General features: G+C 40.6%; 1 protein-coding gene and 1 long non-coding RNA gene across 2 annotated transcripts in view; one reads left to right on the forward strand and one right to left on the reverse strand.

Moving 5' to 3' along the window:
• DST (dystonin) overlaps positions 1-21,613 on the reverse strand; it is a 292,631-nt gene that overhangs the window by 264,267 nt on the left and 6,751 nt on the right. Inside the window, exon 3 of the mRNA XM_033143180.1 lies at positions 8,922-9,110. Within this exon, the coding sequence (XP_032999071.1) occupies positions 8,922-9,110 (189 nt within the window). The remainder of the gene's footprint in view (positions 1-8,921; positions 9,111-21,613) is intronic.
• LOC117043485 lies at positions 134-13,986 on the forward strand. The gene is made up of 2 exons (XR_004426192.1): positions 134-578; positions 13,736-13,986. It is a non-coding gene; the product is annotated as an uncharacterized LOC117043485 (long non-coding RNA).

Consider the following 21,613-nt stretch of genomic DNA (forward strand, 5'->3'; position numbering starts at 1 on the left):
GACTAGAGAATCAATTTTTGCTCTCAAAATAAAGCAATACATCCTTTTGCTTATTAGATCGCCCTCTAGGAAAATCAGTCAGAAACAGATGGAACTGAAACCTCCCTCCCTCCCACCCCACCGATCAGTCGATACATCTATATTTTTAATACACGAATGAATAGATTGCTCACCATTGTTGTCTACTGCTGCTCGTGTATTTAAATCTCACGGACAGCGGCAATACACAGATAGATCTGGAGAGATGGCTTAGTGAAAACCCATATGTGGGAAGATTTAGGCAGGGAGACGAGTGGCCTGGCGTTCTGGCAACCAGCTTACAATGCTCCTCTGGAGTTGCCCAACAATAAAGCCAGAAAGGAGGGGGGAGCAGGGAAGAGATGGATTTTGAAAAAAAGAGCACGCTTCCCGGCTACAAATCAATAGCATTTGGCTCCCCCGCCCGGCAAAAGAAAAGATGTACCACCCCTAGGCTGCTGGTTCAATCATTAATGTGCGGTGAGGGAAATTCAACCCCCATCGGAAACCAGGATGCTGGGGCTTTGCTGTTGCGCTCATATTCCTGAAACCACGCCCTGGTAAGTCTCTTTTTCCTTCTTCTTCCTTGTGTGGTGGATCAACTTCTTTCCGAGGCTCCCCAGTTTTGTTTGGAGGGCTACCCGCTTCCTAAAGCGCGCCGGCTTTGGGAGACAGGAAATGTAGATTTGCTCTTTTCCTCAAGGGAAAGCACAAAGGGCGGGTTGCACAAGCTCACTGGGCGAGAGGCCGCTTCAGTAAACACACTGTCCTTAAAGGCTGGACGAGAGACTTTCCAGTCGCCACAGAGCAGGTAGCAGCAGCTGCCCATGGGCTCCAAACCAACCAGCCAGGAATGTAAACAAGAAATGATGCAGTGCAGGCACAAAGAACTGGAGGAATGGGGGGGGGGGGGAGAGATATATACTGGCCTCTTCAGCCCTCCTTAAAAACAAGGTTGAGAGGCAAACTGAATTTTTATTTGGGGGTCAGTTTCAAAACAAGTGACTATGAGGCGCTGATATGTGTTTGTTACCTGATCAGCAAACAATGCCTACATTTGCCCATCAAAGAGAGGCTACTTCCAGGCCCCCTGTGCTGTGTCACCTTGACAGCACCTGCTGTGTCATCTTAGAAGTACCAGGCTTGAGACATATGATTTCTGACTCTGTGTCGTTCTTCCCAGTATGGTTTGCAATATAAATTATCGAAATTGCAGCCATTTCTTAAATGGCTAGAAAATGTCTATCACACCTACATATTCCCTTTCAAACAGCTTTTGCAGCATGGCAGCTTACCCTGATGTCATCATAAAATGATGACCTAATAGGAAGGCACAACAGAAATCATACAGTACAGTAAAGCCAACTAAAAGGGCTAAAACAATATTTACTATACAGGTTCACCTTCTCTCAGATTATACCCAGCTCTACCTTTCATTTAAATCAGAGCCAGTGAAGGCAGCGAATGTCCTGTGTGAGTGCCTGGAGGCGGTTGGAGGATGGATGGTGACTAATGGATTGAGGTTTAATCCTGATGAGACAGAAGTACTGTTTTGGGGGGACCGGGGCAGGGTGAGCTTGTTGGGAGGACCCCCTGGTCCTGAATGGGTAACTGTTCCCCTGAAGGACCAGGTGTGCAGCCTGGGGGTCATTTTGGACTCATAGCTGTCCATGGAGGCACAGGTCAATTCTGTGTGCAGGGATGCAGTCTACCAGCTCCATCTGGTATGCTAGCTGAGGACATACTTGCCTGCAGACTGTCTCACCTGAGTGGTGCATGCTCTGGTTATCTCCCGCTTAGACTACTCTACATGCAACATGCTCTATGTGGGGCTACCTTTGAAAGGTGACTTGGAAACTACAACTAATCCAGAATGAGGCAGCTAGACTGGTGGCAGAGTGGTCACTGGGACCTTATAACACCTGTCAAAAGGATCTTCACTGGCTCCCAGTACATTTCCAAGCACAATTCAAAGTGTTGGTGCTGATCTTTAAAGCCCTAAAGGGCCTCAGCCCAGTATACATGAAGGAGCGTCTCCACCCCCATTGTTCAGCTTGAACACAGGTCTTCCTCCAAGGGTCTTCTGGTGGTTCCGTTACTGCATACCCTCCAACATTTCTCTGATGAAAATAGGGACATCCCATTCCATAATGATGATTTTGCTATTTATACCCCACATATCTTACTGGGTTGTCCCAGCCACTCTGGGCAGCTTCCAAGAAATATATATAAACATAATAAAACATTAAACTTTTTTTTAACCCCTTCCATATACAGGATTGCCTTCAGACAGCTCAGGAGCCAAATAACTCCATGCCCTCCAACATTTCTCCAATGAAAATAGGGACATCCTAAGAAAAAGCAGGGCATTTCGGGATCAAATCAGAAACCAGGACAGCTCCTCTAAATCAGGGATGTCCCTGGAAAACGGACATTTGGAGGGTTTGTCACTGTAAGAAGTGAACTTACAAAAACCAGGCAGAGGGCCTTCTTGGCAGTGGTGCCCTGCCTGTGGAACGCCCTCCCATCAGATGTCAAGGAGATAAAGAACTACACAACTTTTAGAAGACATCTGAAGGAAGCCCTGTATCAGGTAGTTTTTAATGTTTGACGTTTTATTATGTTTTAAATGTACTGGAAGACGCCCAGAGTGGCTGGGGAAACCCAGCCAGATGGGTGAGATGTAAATAATAAAATTCTTATTATTATCTTCAAAAGATCTGCTTTCAAATGTTAGGTGGCTGAAAACTAGAGCTGAAATTAGAGATCAATTTATGACAGTTTTGCTTGGCCAGGCTTTTGATGAACTTGCCTTTCCCCTCCCCTCCCTAGAGGTTGTTTACTTTCTCTTTTTTATTATTAGTTTCTGCAGTGGCTTTATGGGGATTTTATTGTTGTAAATTTAGTAAGCTGCATTTATCATCTGTTATGACTGCATCATGGGCTGTAGAAATTTGTAATATTGAGTGAGGAACCAGTGACCCTCTAGATGATGTTGGACTCCAGCTCCCAACAGCCCCAGCCAGCATTGTCAAGTCAGAGATGACAGAAGATGTGGTCCAACAACATATTGATGGCCACAGGTGTGTCTCCCACACTTAAAATAAATAAATAAATCAGAAGTAGTAATAGTCTTAGTAGTAATTAAATGCCGTACAAGAAATAAATGGAATTAATGCTTTAATATGTGATACTATTGGGCCATCTTGCATGGGCTTTCAGTATTCAAAATGTAGCATAGGAATTAGATGACTTAGGAATTTCTTCTCCTGGCTCATATGCAAGAAAGTTAAAGGAACTTGTCTGCCAAACAACCTCTAGGGAGGGGAGGGGAAAGGCAAGTTATATTGAGATGGCTCCATAGAATCCTATTAATACATTTAGTTTGATGTTCCTAAAAACGAACTGGAGAGCCTCTACCAATAACTTTTTCCTCTGAAATGAAATAGAAAACATTGTGGGAGAAACCACAGCATGGTAGGATCCAGACTATTTTTAGAAGCTATTAATGCTATAATAATGATAGTCACAAATCTGTATTTTTATAAATATTCCTGGTATTTTTAGACTATTAAGACTACTGTATTTTATGTAGTTCCACTATCCTTTTTTTAATTATATGGATTGTTAAAATAGAATACCATATAATCTCGGTAGACATTGTGTAGGTGTTTTCTTTTTGTAGTTCTTTCCCTCTGCATATTCCTTTCTATTTCGTTGTCAAATTTATTAAACATTTTCAGCTGAGTTTCGGCACACGTGTATGTATGTTTGTGTATTAGGTTTAGGATTTTAAGGACTCGGCTGTAAATGTCACTTATTTCCTATACTAATCTTAAATATTCATTTCCATACCCTAATCATAATATTGTACATTTTCATCATTTCAAGGCAAAATAAAGATAGCATCACAGCTTTGATCATGGCACCACGGGGCTTATTTTCAGACTCAGCAATAAATCATTCAGACAAGAGGAATACATGAAAAGATTAAAGAAATCCAGGAATGAACAGAACTGATAGTATATTGCAATAGCTGGTGTACCACTTCCCTCTACTGGATATATCTGACCTCAGCTATTTATTCTTTAGTACAAACAACATCCTCTGGTGGCTGGAAAGCTGAACAGAGAAATAAAAGACTATAGTAAAACAGCTATTAAGCTACAGAAGCCTAGAGTCATGTCTGCATAAAATACTTTTCATTCAATATTTATTTATTGGATAGTTATACAAATAGCTGGTCCAGCTCATTCCATAATTCTTCATCTGAAAAGAGTTAGTACCCCAGTTAAGGAGTAGTAAGTGTAGTATCTCTCGTTATATTTTTAATTATCACTGAATGTCCCTTACATTTAAATATAGGAAATTAAGTCAAGCTTTGGTTACCACATATCAAAAGGGATATTGTAGAGCTGGAAATGAGCAGAAAAGATTAACAAAAATGATCAGAATGGTGATGTCACAATCAAATTTATAAAATTTGCACAGTGTAGAGAAAGTGGATAGAGAGATGTCTTTCTCCCGCTATCATAATGCTAGAATTCAGGGCCATCCAAATAAACCGAATGCTGAGAGATTCAGGATAGACAAAAAAGAGATGCATCTTTGCACGGCACATAGCCAAACTATTGAACTGGCTACCACAAGATCGTGAGAATGAGAGGGCTATTGCTTGCAGGTTAGTCTCACTTGTGGTTTTCCCATAACCATCTGAATTGCCATTGTAGAAATCCTGCAGGATTCTTATGATTTTAACTGCTCCCCATCCCCACCCCCTGGCAAATTATGCAATCCAAATAGACAGGTCAGGATCTCCACAGACACACACATAGCCGTGAGCTGTCTGTGATCATATCAATATTACAGTACAATCACATCTTACTTGCATTTAACTTGTGTGCTTTCAACCTTGCGTGCTTGAAGGCCAGCCGGTTGAAATTGTGAAAATTAAATGAACGTAAGATTTTTCAGCGTGAAAAGAGCTTTTAAGCTCTCTGTCTTGCTTACTGGGCAAGGCTCACTCAATACGATGGCTTCAGAAGGTTAAGGATGCATGGTAGACGGGGATTCAAGTATATGCGTGTTTGCATACAGATGGAACCCCACGTAAGATGTGATCATACTACATTTAACTCCAGCCAAAGAACAGTCTTCAATTCCCAAAAAAGAAATGCATGGGAAACTAACAAACAACTGGGCCTGGCTATAAAGAGGCAGAGGGAAAAGAGGAATGTTGAGAATTAGGAAGAGGAATACTGATGTAGGCACACTCTGAGAGGTCTGCTAACTACGTATAGTCTTTCAATAGAGATTTGTTTTTTTTGTTTTTTTTTAAATAACCCTCTCTATGTAGTTAAGTTTATTTGTGCATAGCAGGTTCTAGGTTCAATCCCTGACATCCCCAGGTAAAAGGATCAGGTAGCAAGTGATGTGTAAGACTTTCTGTCCGACACCCTGGAGAGCCACTGATGTCACAGACCAGGCAATACAGTATTAGGTCAGTTCAACCAGTAGTCTGACCTGATGGAAGGCCGTTTCTTATGTTCCTAAAATGATAACAATGAGTGTTGGTATCTCAGCTACATAAACTGGAAATGCTTCAGACATTAAAGGGAATCATCATAGGTCCTTACATTCCCACGGTATGTAAATCATGATTGCAGTGGATGCATATGATGGCCAAGTCCTACATCCAAAAATGGTGCCGCTGTCTGCATGCATTCCATCCAAAAGAAATACACATGGTTTAATTTGCTTATCTTAAAAGACAGCTGTCTGACATCCAAAGGTAATCTGGCAAGTAGTCCTTTACAGCCCTTTGATATGAATCATGGAAGTATAAACCATTCTATGTACAGCATGAATAGCTGGGGAAGCCAGGTACCATTTTGCCAAAGCTAAGTAGCATGACAACCACTGATTTCCAGTTGAATCACTGTTATTTGTTTTCCTGTTTTGTTACTAAGTTGAGCTGGTTTGCTTTCAGAAAGAAAGAAGTACAGGGATCAGTCAGGTTTTCAGAAGTTAATAAGTAATCTAATGTCTACATCAGTGATATTTCCAAGTAGTATAAGGAAAAAGAGATATTTGAAAGTGTCCTCTTACTGTATATGAAGCAAAGCTTCTCGTAACCTCTTATTTTGAATACAAGAGGGAAACAAATAAATTCAGTTTCCCCAGTTATTCTCCATTCTCTTAAAAAAGAAATATTTATTATGTAGGGTTCTGTAGTTGAATGTTTCAGGAAGCAAAACGTATTTATCATTTACTGTTGTTTTAATAACATCATTTTCATTACTCAACACTCCAAAGTACATGCTAAGGACTTTCCTGAAAACTGGGCTTCACTGCTTTAATCTTGATTTCCCCACCACCACCACTTTTACAATTGTGGCGAAAAATTGTTACAAAATATGAAATTAGTGCTGAAAGCATTTCCATTTGTTGAATAATAGTAGTTCAAAGTTCAACACTGAGACAGAACAATTCCAACAATTAGGTCCTAGAGTATTTTTGTCTGTAAAATCGTTTATATGCATGGTTACTGTATATAGTAACTAAATATAAAGGGCTCCTTTTCCTGTTTTGATAGAAACTGTTTACATCACATAATAGAATGTTATACTAACCACCCATTACTTCAAGGAATTACGCAGGAAAAGGAAACATCTGTGACTGAGCTCCAATCTTTTTGCATTTATGAGACAAAGACTTGTTGAGTTGGGGTGAAGAATCATAATAACAGTAGGCACTTAGCTGATCTTTGATTTTTGTACTCTTGTTGTTCGTACACTACTAGAAAGTATCTGCTGCTCATGGAGGAATAGAGGGAGTTGCCTTATATAAAGTCAGACCGACAGTCAATCTAGCTCGGCACTGCATACACCAGTGGCCTTCAACTGGTGGTCTGGGAGCCACCAAGTAGATGATGGCCTGATCCAGGCATAGGCAAACTTGGCCATCCAGATGTTTTGGGACTACAATTCCCATCATCCCTGACCACTGGTCCTGCTAGCTAGGGGTGATGGGAGTTGTGGTCCCAAAACATCTGGAGGGCCAAGTTTGCCTATGTCTGGACCTGATCTAAGGAGGATCACGAGAGGAGCACTACCACCGGCAGATATTTCATCACCTGCACTTCAACCTGCACATGCATTCTGCAGGCAGAATAGAGAGCCCTTTGCTAGCAGAGGCTGAGAGGGCTGGGTGAAAGGACATCGCAACCCAGTCCAATTCCCCCTTCCACAACCTAGTGCAAAAAGGGTCTGGATTGCAACCTAAATAAATGTTGCTATAAGGATAGGTGTGTGTTGGGGAGACAAGGGATAAATGATTTGTTTTTATAAAACAGCAAATTTAGCTAGATGTTGGTTTCCATAAAGGTGTTATAAAGTAAAGGAGTCTCTAAATCCTACATTTTTAAAAACTACCCCCCCCAAAAAAGGAGTACTAAACGAAAATAAAAGGAATGAAAATTCATACTGAATCTCAAGCATTTCTTATATATTTCTTATACCATATGTCCAATGTGTGGCCTTCGGGAAGCAATGTTTTGGCACATGGAATTTAGGAAGCAAGATTCTGGAACAACTTAAAGGAGTTTATTTTATATGTATGTGTGTGTGTGTGTGTGTATATATATATATATATATATATATATATATATATATATATATATATACACATATATATACATATACATATATATATATATATATATATATATATATATATATATATATATATATATATATATATATATATATAATTGCTGGTTGCTGAAGCAGTCCCACACACAAAAATATAATTTGAGGCATTTGACAACGTCCAAGGACCCTGCTCTCATAAACCAGGTCTTACCAGCATGTTTTATGGAAAGTGTCAATGAAGGATGGCTAAAAAGCACTGATGTACACAATAAGATTACCACCTGCATGTTTCATTTCACTGTTGCGCCCCTTCAGTCACAAGCTGTGCAGCACTGGAGTGACTCAGCTGACCCTTGTCTATAGCGCACGAAAGCTATTTGCGCAGATTTCATATTGTTAGACCCTTCATTCGACATCTCAGTTTACTTTGCTCCTTGTGCTGGCAATCAGGGATAGTTAATCAATAGTTCTTTCCATGCAAGGTCAGGGTTTCTTTATCCCCAGCAGAGGCCAGTGGGATGAGAACAGATTTTTTTAAAGGAATATTGAAAAATGGATAAAAAAAACAAAATACTGTAGAGCATCTAGTTGGCTTGCCACTGTGGGGAACAGGATAATTAACTAGTCTAGCAGAACCTACTCACAGCAGGTAAGGAGGTGAGTGGCTCTGTACAAGACTTAATAAAAACATCCTTTCTTTCTCAAATGTTTATCTTCTTTAAATTTTGAATTGATAATATCAATTTGAAAATGAAACTAAACTGCTAATCGAGTGCAGTGTAATGTCTAGAGCTGAGCTAAAAAACAACAACCCCAACCCTCTTTGTTTTATTTTCACTTTTATCATTCTTGAAAAATGCCTCCACTTTTTGTGTGTGCCTTCTGCTTCCTTCCCTCAGCAAGTGCAAAGCTAGGTGGACTGAATGTCCGACTCAATATAAGGCAGCTTCCCATGTCTGCACATTCACGTATTGGCAGCCTGGCTTTTATACAGGGGACTGGGGGCACCAGTTTATCCTGGAAAGCCCCTCTCTGATGCCTCCCCTTTTTCATTGACCTGCTCTGCTGCCACAGGGACTTGGCTGCAGGGTTCCAAGACTGCATGTTGCTTGGAAGAGGATCCGACCTGAAATGCTATCAGTTTTAGGGCTTCTTATTCCTGCACTGCCTAAATCTGACAGATCCAGGCTAACTGCAGTCCACACAATGTATTTTGAAGATCACTGCACTGAGAATGGAAAGAAAACTTACTGGCTTTCGAGTTGGTGTGACTTGAACAGAATGGTAGAATTCTGGTTGGACTCTGCTGCTTTTCTTGATCTTCCTTTTCTTAACCGATGTTTCCTGCTCACTCAGCTGATGCACTTCTACCAGGGGCTGTGTTTCTTCAAGGCGAGGCACGACACGTCTTCTAATGTGGCGGGGGCTTGGTCTAAAACCCTGTCAAAAAATAAATAAATACAAAAGTATGTTAATAGGGTGTGCGATGCTTCTTCCACTCTTCTATGTCACAGAAATATTATTTATACAAGGCAGAACTATTGGTTCTATCAGCATTTTAAATATTGGCAAATTACTGACAAGTATTCTCATTAAACCCTTCATTTCCCCCTTTTCATGCTGTTTCTTTTCCTGTACAGTCGTACTTTGGTTGTCGAATGGAATCCTTTCTGGAAGTCCACATGATTTCCAAAAATGTCTGAAAACCAAGGCGTGGCTTCCAATTGGCTGCAGCAGCTTATTGCCCTCAATCAGAAGCCACGGAAGCCATGTCGGGTGTTCAGCTTCCAAAGAACGTTCGCTAACTGGAACACTCTGCAGTGTTCAGGAGCCAAAACAGACAAGTACCAAGGCGTTTGACAACCAAGGTACGACTGTAATTTATTTATTTATTTTTAAGCATCATTTCACTTGGATGAAAGTTAGTAAGGAAATTCCTAATGGGAAAGAAAAGTAAAGAAAGGGACATGCCACAGATAGGCAAAAATGGGCACAGCAACAAATATAAATTATACCTTGTCACAGCAGAGTAGTTGAGTATTGAGTAGTTGAGACCGAGTATATTCAGACACCCCTCTATATCCTACATCCAGACAAGCAAAAGGCCTTATTCCAGCCAGGCAAAAACACTCACTCAGGGTGCAAAGAAGGGCTAGAGTGGGTAGATGGCCATATTTGGCATTTGGGCCTGAGGTTCCCTACCCCTGAGATAGAACATCAGACAGAGCATCTGTAAGAAGATAAGCAGCTCTCAGAGTGCTTAGAGATATGTGCCAAAGAGGGATTTAAGTTTGTGGGTGAATCTTAAAGGAATAATTTAGCCTCCAAGTTTCCAGACTAACAATTTACTATTTTCATTTTTAAAAAATGAATCGATGTCCCTCAGAAAATAATTGGCAAAGTACTGTGCTTAAATACTGTAACACAGAAAATTATACAGGTGTGGACTTCCCATTTCTTAGTGGACAAAAAATATACGACAACAGGTAAGATCTTTGTAGCTTTAAGACTTCATCCGCTTCTAATGCTGACTCTTGCTCTTCACTCAAAGTCATAATCTTCTACTTATGACTTCACAATTGGATAGGATTATGATGTGCTACAAGGAATAAGGTCCTGGTTTCAAGTGAGTAGTACACATGAGGATGAAGCAAGCTAACAGCATAATGCAATTGACTTTAGCCTACTTACAGGACAACCCTGTACATGTTTACACAAACCTAAGTCCCCTTCAGTTTAATGGGGCTTACTCCCAGCAAACTTGGTATATTGCATCCTAAATGTTTATGCTAGTGAATTTTCTGCTTGAATGGAAAACGATGGCTTCAGCAATAGGTTTGAGATGATGCAGACATAGAAATGGCCTGTAATTGCATCAGAAAAACACAGGATCCAAACGCTAGTACAGCAGGCTGCTGAATGTTGTCTAGCAGCCCCTGAGTTAGGACAGCAGCAGCCATCAAAGCTAATATGCCAACACTCTTGATGGTGCCTTTGAGCATTTGTGGCTCAGGACCCCCATCTCTCAAGGACTGCCTCTCCTCACATGAACCAACCTAGATCCTGAATTCAGTATCTGAGGCCCTTCTCTGTATGTCCCCTCTGAGGGAGGCCTAAGGGTGGCGACATGAGAACAGAACTTTTCAGTGGTAGCAACCCACATATAGAATACTGTCCCCAGAGAAGCATGCCTGGTACCTTCATTATCTACTTGTAGACACCAGCCAAGAACATTTCTTTTTGCCCAGGGCTTTGGCCCTTCATTTGGAGAATTTTAGATATCTGTAGCCTCTTTCTGTGGGTAGGATGTGATAGATCTGCCTGTTTTACTAGTTTTTATTTTGTTTTAGCTTTATACTGGTTCTAATATTTGTACAATTTTGTAAACCACTTTTAAAAAACAACAACCAATAAGTGCAATAAATGATAACAATATTTTTAAATGCAAGATGATTTGGGTGTGCATGGAGTATATGTCTGAAGATGGGGGGGGGGAAGCTGTCATATTCTAAGAACAATTACACTGGCACTGTGTCTCTAAAACCATCACATTATGTTGGTGATTTACAGCAGCAAGGATGGTTAGGGCTTGGTATAGGCAAGCAGAACAGCAATATGTGCCATGTACTCAACAACAAATGATACTTTTCTCACCAGTTGCAGCTTGTACTGCAGAACCCTAAATGCAGAACCCTGCAGAATTATGGCTGCAGTCCTAAACACACTTGCCTGGCAGAAGATTGCCTTAACCTCTGTGGAGCTTATTTCAGTATCAACCTGTGCTGCAAAACTATTAATTTACGCAGACATGCCTGTACATAATTATCCATAATTAGTGCATGTAATTAATGTAGCATAGGTGGTACACCAATCTGCAGGGTGCAGCCTTGAGGTATCATATGTCAGATCTCCCCAAGGCAGTAGCCACAAACCCAGATGCAAAACGGGAAAAACCATACAGATGAGCTTTAGTACAATGGTTGCTGTCCCCTGCCATGGGTGCTGATCCAGCTAGTAACTTTTTGACTAGCAGTAATCCACCCAGGGGTTGGCACAACTGTCATCCAGCATGTGAATACTTGCATATCAGAATGCAAATTACCTACTGTAGCTGGGAAAAGCATATGTCTCGAAACATTCTTAAGTAATATATACATGCATAGGAGACCTATCTGCACAGAAAGAGCTTTTTGAAAAACATGTTTTAGTACTCCAACTACTGAAAGGACAAGTTGCTTTTTAAGCTGAGCAAAAATTTGCCTCTTTGGCACTAGGAAACATCAAAAGAAAACTCTGATCTCCTGTAAGGGATTTTCTCTTGCACAACACAAACTACTTAAACCACAGCCTGAAATAGCAAGAGATACATGATGCTTGATTCAACTGAATAAAATGCAGAACATGAAGCTGTGCAAGTACCCACAAAAGAGAAATTTTCCTGGAAGCAAATTCTACATCTGAAAAATGCTGTGTTTGCATTCTGCTGCAATATACCAAAAATTCACATAAAATTATGATAGGAACCAATTAAACTACCGGTAATTCTTTGAACCTTTGAACAGCAGCTCAGCTACCTTGCTCCCATGCTACATAGCAAACTGCCTTGAACCTGAGAATAGGTACCAAAGTAGTTGCTATGTGGAACAAGGATCAGCTGTTCCAAGAAAAAGAATCACACTGGGCGCATGAAAGCCCCTACCATGAACCTAAGGCTTCAATCCTAGGCATCCTTATCCAGGAGTAAGTATTGCTGAGCACAGTGGGACTTATTTCTGAGTAATCATGTATAGGATTGCACTGCATGAGTGTAAAATAAGGACACTAATCTTTATGCTTCTGTTTTTTAAAATACCTGTTTACATATTAAAAGCAACATCTATAACCAAGGCCCAAACTAACATAAGTATAAAGCTAAATTTCTAATTTTTCTATTATTTTGAACATTTCCATCCATGGGCATAGCCAGGATTTTTGTTAGGGGGCAGGCTTTTGTTTTTTTGGGGGGCAGAACCTCAGATTTGTTTTGATTTGTATTGATTTTTACTGATTTAGGGGGAGCTGTCCCCCTTGGCTACGCTCATGTTTCCATCTGCTATTTATATGAAAACAAAACTGATCTTAGTTTCTGGCTCAGTTCAAGAAAATACACATTCTATTCTTGAGAATTTGAGTATGACATTATCATAGTGCCAGATAACCAGTATATTTCCATTTTAACTACAAAGCCAGTATCTTTTCCAACACAACCTTTTTTCCATTTTAGAAATATCGTGAGGGTTGCTTCTAATCAAATTAGGCTGCAACTAGAGATTTGATGGGCTGGCTGCAAGACTGGAAGTGATTACGGTACTAATTTCTCTAAGTTTTGATTTTCAAAAACTACAGTGCATATCTATACTGCCTCAGGTTTTAGGAAGTGAAGCTTGATTTAGCTGTCTGAAAGAATCCCAGCCTGTTTGAACTGAATTAATGTTACTTTAACACAGAAGAATTTAAATTTGAGGATCATGCATTATTTCAGTCACTGGCTTCGGCAAGGTATAAGCCTTGTATTTTAATGAATTGTTTTATGTTTTTGTTGTGATTTTATTGGTGTTAGCCGCCCTGAGCCCGGTTTGGCAGGGAAGGGCAGGGTATAAATAAATAGTTTAGTGTAAATGGTCTACTTCCAACCCAAAGCTGTCTTACTTTGTTATGGTTTTTAAAATGAAGAGTTCTGATGCCACCCTTTCGGTTTTTCTAAAGCATGCTGAGTCATGTTACTCTGCTCTAGAATATCCCTGCATTTTGAAAACAAAAATGAGGTTTCGGTACAGCCAATTTGTTCCCCACATGGTTGCTAGTCATTCTAGTCAGAAACAAAGGTATGCCGGTCATAGGTGTAGACAGCACATTTCACTAGGATGTGTACCCAGGGATTTTTTAAAAGGTGGGCATATATTGTGAATACAAACACAAATGACATTATGCTCAGCTCTTATTTAACATTTCTAAACTTTTTTTCCTTTTTTATTTCTACAAACCCTGGGGCTCCCCAAACCTGCTGATACCTCTCTCTTTTGCAGGAATGGTGCTGTTTTGTCTCCGAAAGGACCGCCATCAACCATAAGGAGCATTAGGCGCAGCATCTGCCTGCTGGAAACTCTAGAAACTCAGCAATCACACATATCTAGAAGTAAGCAAACCTTACTTACAGCTATATATGGGAAGAGTCCCGTGGATAGAAACTACAGCTGAGAAGACTCTTAATATATGAACTAGCAAAACATTATAATGTAATGTATGATTACATTATAATAAACATCTGTTAGTTTTATACTAATTTACCTGTCATGGCGTCTGCCAAATAATCCTGGGAATTGTGGTTTAGTGGGGGTGGTGAAAATAATTTGTTAGAAATTTCTAGCTCGCCCATCAGAGAACTACACCTCCACAGGTTCCCCGGTGAAATTCTGTCATGTAGATAAGGTAAGCAAAGTGTATTGTTTGCACAAACCGATACCACTTGCAAGTAAACCGAGTCCCAAGTCCCCACACTGTGAGAGAATCAAAGGAAAAGGAAATATTTTTGCAATGCCTCTTTCAAAAGGCAGCATGGAGGAAAATGTCTAACTTCATAATCTCTAAAACTGGTATTCTCCACATGAATTATTTCTGACCAACAGACAGAGAAAAAGCACTATGTCTTTTGTTTCATGTACACGTTTTTCTTTCCAAATATATTATTCTAATTCTTCCAAAAGAAGCAAAATAAAAAATACTAGCAAGTTACCAGTTATTGTATAGCCTGTTCCTCTAACATAGTATTTTTATTTTTCAACTCTACCTCAGATTACCCAGTCTAGCAGATAAAAGTTGCATATGAATCTAAGCATTGCAACAATTTTTCTATTGTTTTGAACACAATTTTGGAAGACACAATAGTTCATTGTTTCTTTTTTTAAAAGGTTATTGACAGTGCCTATGCATGTTTATATATAGTACACAAATGGCAAGGGCCATACTGACTACTAAAAGACTATTTGAATTATTTCAGAATTGCTATTATAATAATTAAAAAACCAAAGCCCAAACTTTATGGACAGCAAAATAACAATGATTCATTTTTTTCCATAAATGCAAAGTTTTGCTAATCCTAACACTGTCAGACGTAAAATACAACTTTTCTACAAAATTAAGTTAGATCACATCTAAAACATGCTTTTGACAACCTTGATAATATCTGAAGAGTTACCTTTCTTATAGCTAATATTACAGGCCAAAGTTAAGGTTGTCTGGGTGGCTGTTTAAGCAAGGATAAATGGCTGTCTCCCATTTTGACGATTTGTAATACTGTATTAACGTCTGATAAACACTTTTAAAAATCCATTAACAAAGTTTTCACTACTGAGTATACATACATGGTCAAAATGGTCAAAGGCCTGGAAACGATGCCTTATGAGGAATGGCTTAGGGAGCTGGGTATGTTTAACCTGGAGAAGAGAAGGTTAACGGGTGATATGATAGCCATGTTCAAATATATAAAAGGATGTCATATAGAGGAGGGAGAAAGGTTGTTTTCTGCTGCTCCAGAGAAGTGGACACGGGGCAATGGATTCAAACTACAAGAAAGAAGATTCCACCTAAACATTAAGAAGAATTTCCTGACAGTAAGAGCTGTTCGACCGTGGAATTTGCTGCCAAGGAGTGTGGTGGAGTCTCCTTCTTTGGAGGTCTTTAAGCGGAGCATTGACAGCCATCTGTCAGGAATGGTTTGATGGTGTTTCCTGCTTGGCAGGGGGTTGGACTGGATGGCCCTTGTGGTCTCTTCCAACTCTATGATTCTATGATTCTACATTACTGGAGAATATACCTGCAAAAGAGTACAGGGAGCACTAAAAAATTGAGACAGCTAAAAATGACTGAGGCCTTCTAGTCACAAAACGGTGGCAGATGGAGGCAGAACAAAATCTGAAGAAGTGTGCATGCACACGAAAGCTCTGAAGTATCTGAAGAAGCTCTGAAGTATCTGAAGAAGTGTGCATGCACACGAAAGCTCATACCAGGAACAAACTCAGTTGGTCTCTAAGGTGCTACTAGAAAGAATTTTCGATTTTGTTTTGACTATGGCAGACCAACACGGCTACCCACCTGTAACTGGAACTATGGAAGGCACCACATTGAGCCGCATGAAATGGAAGTCCATAAATCTCAGGGTATCTGAAGAAGTGTGCATGCACACGAAAGCTCATACCAGGAACAAACTCAGTTGGTCTCTAAGGTGCTACTAGAAAGAATTTTCGATTTTGTTTTGACTATGGCAGACCAACACGGCTACCCACCTGTAACTGGAACTATAGATGGAGGCAGAGTTTGGCATAATTACTTGGAAATTCCTGGTAACATTTTCTGCTGACCTCTAACCCATATCTAGTCGCTAAATTCTTTGCCACAGTGTTTTCCTTGTGGCAAGGAGTTCCACAGCTCACCATTCCTCAGGCTGGGGATTCTGTGACTTTAATAGCTGTATAGAAAGGAGAATGTTGGCAACTTTAGGTTCTCCCAGCACAGTGCTGGTGCAAGGGGATTAGCTCCTCCTGCACAAAGGTTAGCCCTTTGGTTCCACTGTTAATCACATCCTAACCCTGCCCTATAGAAATTCAGCAAATAAAACTGGCATTCCCAATCCATCTTAATTAAGCCTCTGCTTCCACTTATAGCCAAATGAGATAAGAATGGAGACAGTAGAGTCTTCAGGTGCTAGAGCAGACTGTATGCTCACTCTATGACTGGCTTTTGCTCTCCAGATGTTGCTGAATGGCCAGTGGCTGGGGATGATGGTAATTGTGCAACATCTGGAGGGCCAAAGGTTTCCCACCACTGCTCTGTATGAAAAATCACCTCTTCCCTGATGCAGACTGCCTAATGCAACATCATACTGCAGAAGTAGTGAACCAAAGCCAGAGGACCACATTTACCCTTGGCCAATCCTCCTGGGACCCCATGCCAGTGGTGACTGTGGCTATAAAGTGTGGGATGTGATCCACGGGTAGCAGACAAGTACAACATTCCTTGTAATGCTAGAGTGGACATGCAAGGGAATGTTTGGTCTGACTCCAGCCAGTCGAAACCTCCCGTTCCTCCTGGCCTGGAGCATCCTTCCCCTTACATGTTACCAGAGGTGGGCGTGACTTTACCTGTCCAGGTAACAAAAGGACGAGTCACGCTGCACTCCCTCCCTTTTTTCCTCTTTCTCCTTTCGTCTACTTCCAGCTAGGACTGCTCTGTTGGCTTGCAGCCAACAGCAGCACAGGGATTGTCCCCTATATGGGGTAAATCCACACATTGCTATTTGTAACTTTAAGTCTTTAAGCCTGCCTTCAGGATTGATACTGCGTGCTGCCTGAACATGAGTAAACTTACTTTTTGTTGACTATGAATAGGATTGTGGTGTTTTTATTATTTTAAGAGGGATTCAAGGGAACTTACCAGGAACATACAATTCAATCTGAGGCAGATTGAATTGCATAACAGTAAGAGGTTCTAACGAGCCTGCAACCAGCTTTCTGCTTTGCGTGAGAAGGGGAATGTGACTCTGCTACATAAGGAACTTGCTAGCGCAAGTTAGGAAGGATATTAATAAACAATATATCCTCTCCTGCCACCCTGAACATTCCCATATAAAGGGGTGTGCCTATCTCACACTCTCTCACACACATACAGGAGACATGCACAAACCTCTCTGTGCACTATAGTGCTATGTTTTAAGTTTCTTTCTCTCTTTTTTGCCACCATTGCATAAAACAATACAGCTGGGTGGAAGGAGAACAGTCTTGCTAAGGGTCCTGACTGGGCTGCCTCTGCCATATAGCAATCATATCGTTCTTCCGGGAGCAACCCATGCCAGCTTCAAGAGAAAGGGAAAGTAAAGATTCAGCATTTCATAACTAAAGATGGTTGAGGTTCATACATAACCCGCTGGGGTATATATGCTCTTCCAGCGCCCATTAGCCAAGGCCAAAGCATCAGTGACATAATGCATTAATTGAACTATGATTCAACATTGTTTCCCCATTAGTGCTCTGCTCTCAGTGGATTTCACTGTGAGGACGTCAGGGTCACAAGGTCAGATGAGAAAACCATTTCGAAGGAGGAACGCTGCTTCCCAGCACTGTACTATATAGTAGCTGCCTAAATGAACAGGATATCAACAATCAATGCAGCACCTAAAGAAGATGAACACTGTTGGGTATTAGTTCTGTTTTGTAGATTGGTTTTCCTTTGACTCTGCATGCAACAATGCATCATAAATACGGCTATGGGTTTTCTCCCCCAATAAGAGCAGCATATTGCCATGTCTCAGGAGCACAGTGTTCTATTGGTAACAGAGTGCTAGATTAGGATTAAGCAGACCCAAATTCCTCTTATCCAGGAAGCCCACTGCGTGATCTTCAGCCAGTACCTAACTCTAGTCTACTCTACCTCACAGAGTTGTTGAGGGGCTAATATATTGGGGGGGGGGGGGAGATATAGGATCGCAGCCTTGCTCACTCTACTATACCAGATCTCCAACTATCATCTGTTTGAATGTCTTCATTGCCAAGGGAGACCAAATTTGTTTCATATTTTCCACCTTTATCCTGACAGTAATTGTGAAGATAACTGCCGCATATAAGTAGAGACTGTGCTGGAGTGATAAACAAAAACAGAGGCACCATTTGCGGGGGGGGGGGGTAGTATCTGTCTGTTGTGTCAGTTTTAGGCAGTTCCTGTAGCATGAAAGGCATTTAGTTAGCACTCGAGTCATTACTCCCCTTCAGTTCACAGATCCTTAAAACATTTGTGTCAAGTTTCTGGATTATGCCATCTGCACAAAAAGTGAACTGCCCTATCTGCAGAGGCAGGCAATCTTTGTTCACAAAAGATACACTAAGCCTATATCATCATTGCATATAAGCTTGCAGAGCTATAAAAAGGGACCCCCCCACACATTTTGCTTCAATTGGGAGAAAGAAGCACCATTCTCTGTGCAATTTTGTGCATGTTCCCAGCAACTGCTTATCAGATAGTCTGACTGGTCTTCAATGCAGGCTAAGTTCCTAGTGAAGTTACAGGTAGGTAGCTGTGTTGGTCTGCCATAGTCAAAACAAAATAAAAATTAAAAAAATTCCTTCCAGTAGCACCTTAGAGACCAACTACGTTTGTTCTTGGTATGAGCTTTCGTGTGCATGCACACTGGTATCTGAAGATGTGTGCATGCACACGGAAGCTCATACCAAAAACAAAATTAGTTGGTCTCTAAGGTGCTACTGGAAGGAATTTTTTAATTTTTAATTTTGTTTTTCCTAGTGAAAAGTTTTTGTAATGTAAGGAACACACTTTCTCTATATCTATCTAGTTCTCTCTCATATATACTTTTATACTTTTCTATCTGTCAATCCATTACTATTTCCAACTCTCTTTTTATTTGTTTCTATCTCTCTCACTCTCTTCCTTGCTAGCCGTTTCCAATCACATCTACCATAAGAGCTAAAGTGAATGAACAAGTGACAAAACAATTATTTCTTGTATTTTAAAGTTAATCCAAGTGTCAGGATGGGGAACCTGTGAACCTCTAGATATTGCTGGACAACACCTCCCATCACCCCTGACCATTGGTCAAAGTGGCTGGGTGTTAGAAGTCCAGCAACATCTCCAAATTCACAGATTCCCCACCCCACCTTGGTATCTTGCTAACCATTTGCACAGCATCACTGGCTGAAATTATGTCCATCATAAGAGATAAAACTTTATGTGGGACTGAGAGTACAGTACTTCTCTATATTACACATATATTAATTCCTACCTACAGCAGAATTTATTCAAATTATTGCAGGGAAACCTTTTATTTTCATATTCAAAAACATTTTCCCCCTTGACCTTGTTCCTTGAACCTTCCACGCTTAATGGAATGCATTTCCAACACCCTAAGGCAGAAATGTGTCCAAATACAATTGATTCCATACTGAAAAAAATAATTCCTTTGAATAGACAGAAGCTTGCATTTGTCTGTGTCTCTCCTTGAATGCACTTTCCCCAAATCAGACACAGAACTATAATTCAGCTTAGAGGCTTTTCTGATTTTCCTTTTCATCTGAGTTAGTCGTACACTCAGCAGCTTATAAATAACCCTGGGATTCTTCTACTGAATTATAGCACAAGACTTCCAAGGCTATTCATTATCATTCTATAGTGGCAACAAGAATGATATTTTTAGCTGGTTGTCCTGTTAAGCAGAAAGTGGGTTGACTGTGATAATGGGTCACACACGGAAGATGGCTTTACCAATTTTTGTACGAGGGAAGAAGGCACTGTTTGTCAAAAATGAAGAGGTTGTGGGAAAGAATATACTGAGCTAAACATTCAGCAGTTTGAGTTTTCTGTTATCAACATTACCAATAGGATTTTTCCCCCCATTTGCTTTCCTGAGTGACCTATTTTTTGCACCAGACATGCATAAGCATCTTATCTACATGACAACTGAATACATAAATGTCATCTCCTGCAGTGACAGTAACTTTTCAACAGGCTAAGCAGCAGATGTAAAGTCTGTGAAATGCAAATGCTACCAAAATGCGTTTCTTCAGTATAAAACAAAATATGCGCAGTCATCTCCCTGAAACCAGGATAATAACAAATACAAATTTGGTTCCATTACGCAGGGAGCAAAATCCTGTCACTAGCGATTCTGCTAAATCAAAAAGCCCTTAAGTGACAGCTGAACCAGGTCAATTGCCACGAATAACTCATCTTGGGCACTGCTATATGGTACAAAATGTTTTAGGCTACAACACTGAACACTTCTCTCCCATTGAATAATAAATCAAATTGAACTGTATTGGCAATTTTGATGGGATGTAGGATCAGATCTTCTATGGCTTGATCTGAGTTTATAAAAAATCTTGTTTTCGCACATCATCACACCACATGTTCACCAAGAGATTAATGGCTGTCTAGTGACCTATGAACTGGGATCACACTTTAGAAGTTAATTTGGTTCCCATAGAGGTTAACGGCTCCAGAAGAGTTTTTCACTATGGATATAATCAAGTAACTTCCAAAGTAGTAGATTAAAGCAATTCAAAAAGGTAATACTGTATATATTTGTAGGGCAGTCACTTTAAGAATACTAATACTTAATTTATAACACAACCTCCCAACAATCCTTTTCAAGTGTATGTTACATGAATTCACACCCAAATCCTAATTTCTAAAAGGGGAGGTGCTGTGGCTCAAGCCTCCATGGAAACTGTTTTCCGTCCAAGCCAAAGGTAGGGGATCTGGTTCTGACTTCTCCTTGGGGAAAGACATACAATATAAGATCATAGACATTATAGTGGTTGTCACTGATTATGATTATGATGATAATGATAATAATAATAATAATAATAATATCACCACCATCACCACCATACTATATATCCACAGTGAAATCAGTTCTTCAAAATGGCATTATCAATGCACAAGAAGGCATCAACAGGCTTTGGAAGAACCACAAAGTTTACTGGGGTACAAAAATTATTTTTGGGAAAATAGCACTTGGGACTCAATCCAGACTCAGCCAGCGGGCCTTTGCAGAGTGGTAGGGCCAGGCAGTAATAGCAGAGGTTTGGTGGGGGCATGATCAGGACTGATGCTGTTGCTTAACAGCAATGGGACCAGACCTGTTCAGCCCCTCCCTGCCTCTGGAATTCCCCATTTTGGGGACCCTGATGCCTGCTGTCAGTGGGCATCCCATCAATGGCACACTCACTTAGCTGAGGTGCCATGCCAGCAGAGTGATATTTAGCCAGCAGAGCTGAGCAGAGGGACACCTCCACCCAATTCATACCCACCCATTAAGGGAAGGTTCGACTGTTCTTGCAGGAGGTGGAACCCCAAAACAGCTCAGTGAGGAATGAGTGTGATGACAGGCCATTGAATGC

This window comes from Lacerta agilis, chromosome 3 (genome assembly GCF_009819535.1).
Source record: "Lacerta agilis isolate rLacAgi1 chromosome 3, rLacAgi1.pri, whole genome shotgun sequence".
NCBI lineage: Eukaryota > Metazoa > Chordata > Lepidosauria > Squamata > Lacertidae > Lacerta > Lacerta agilis.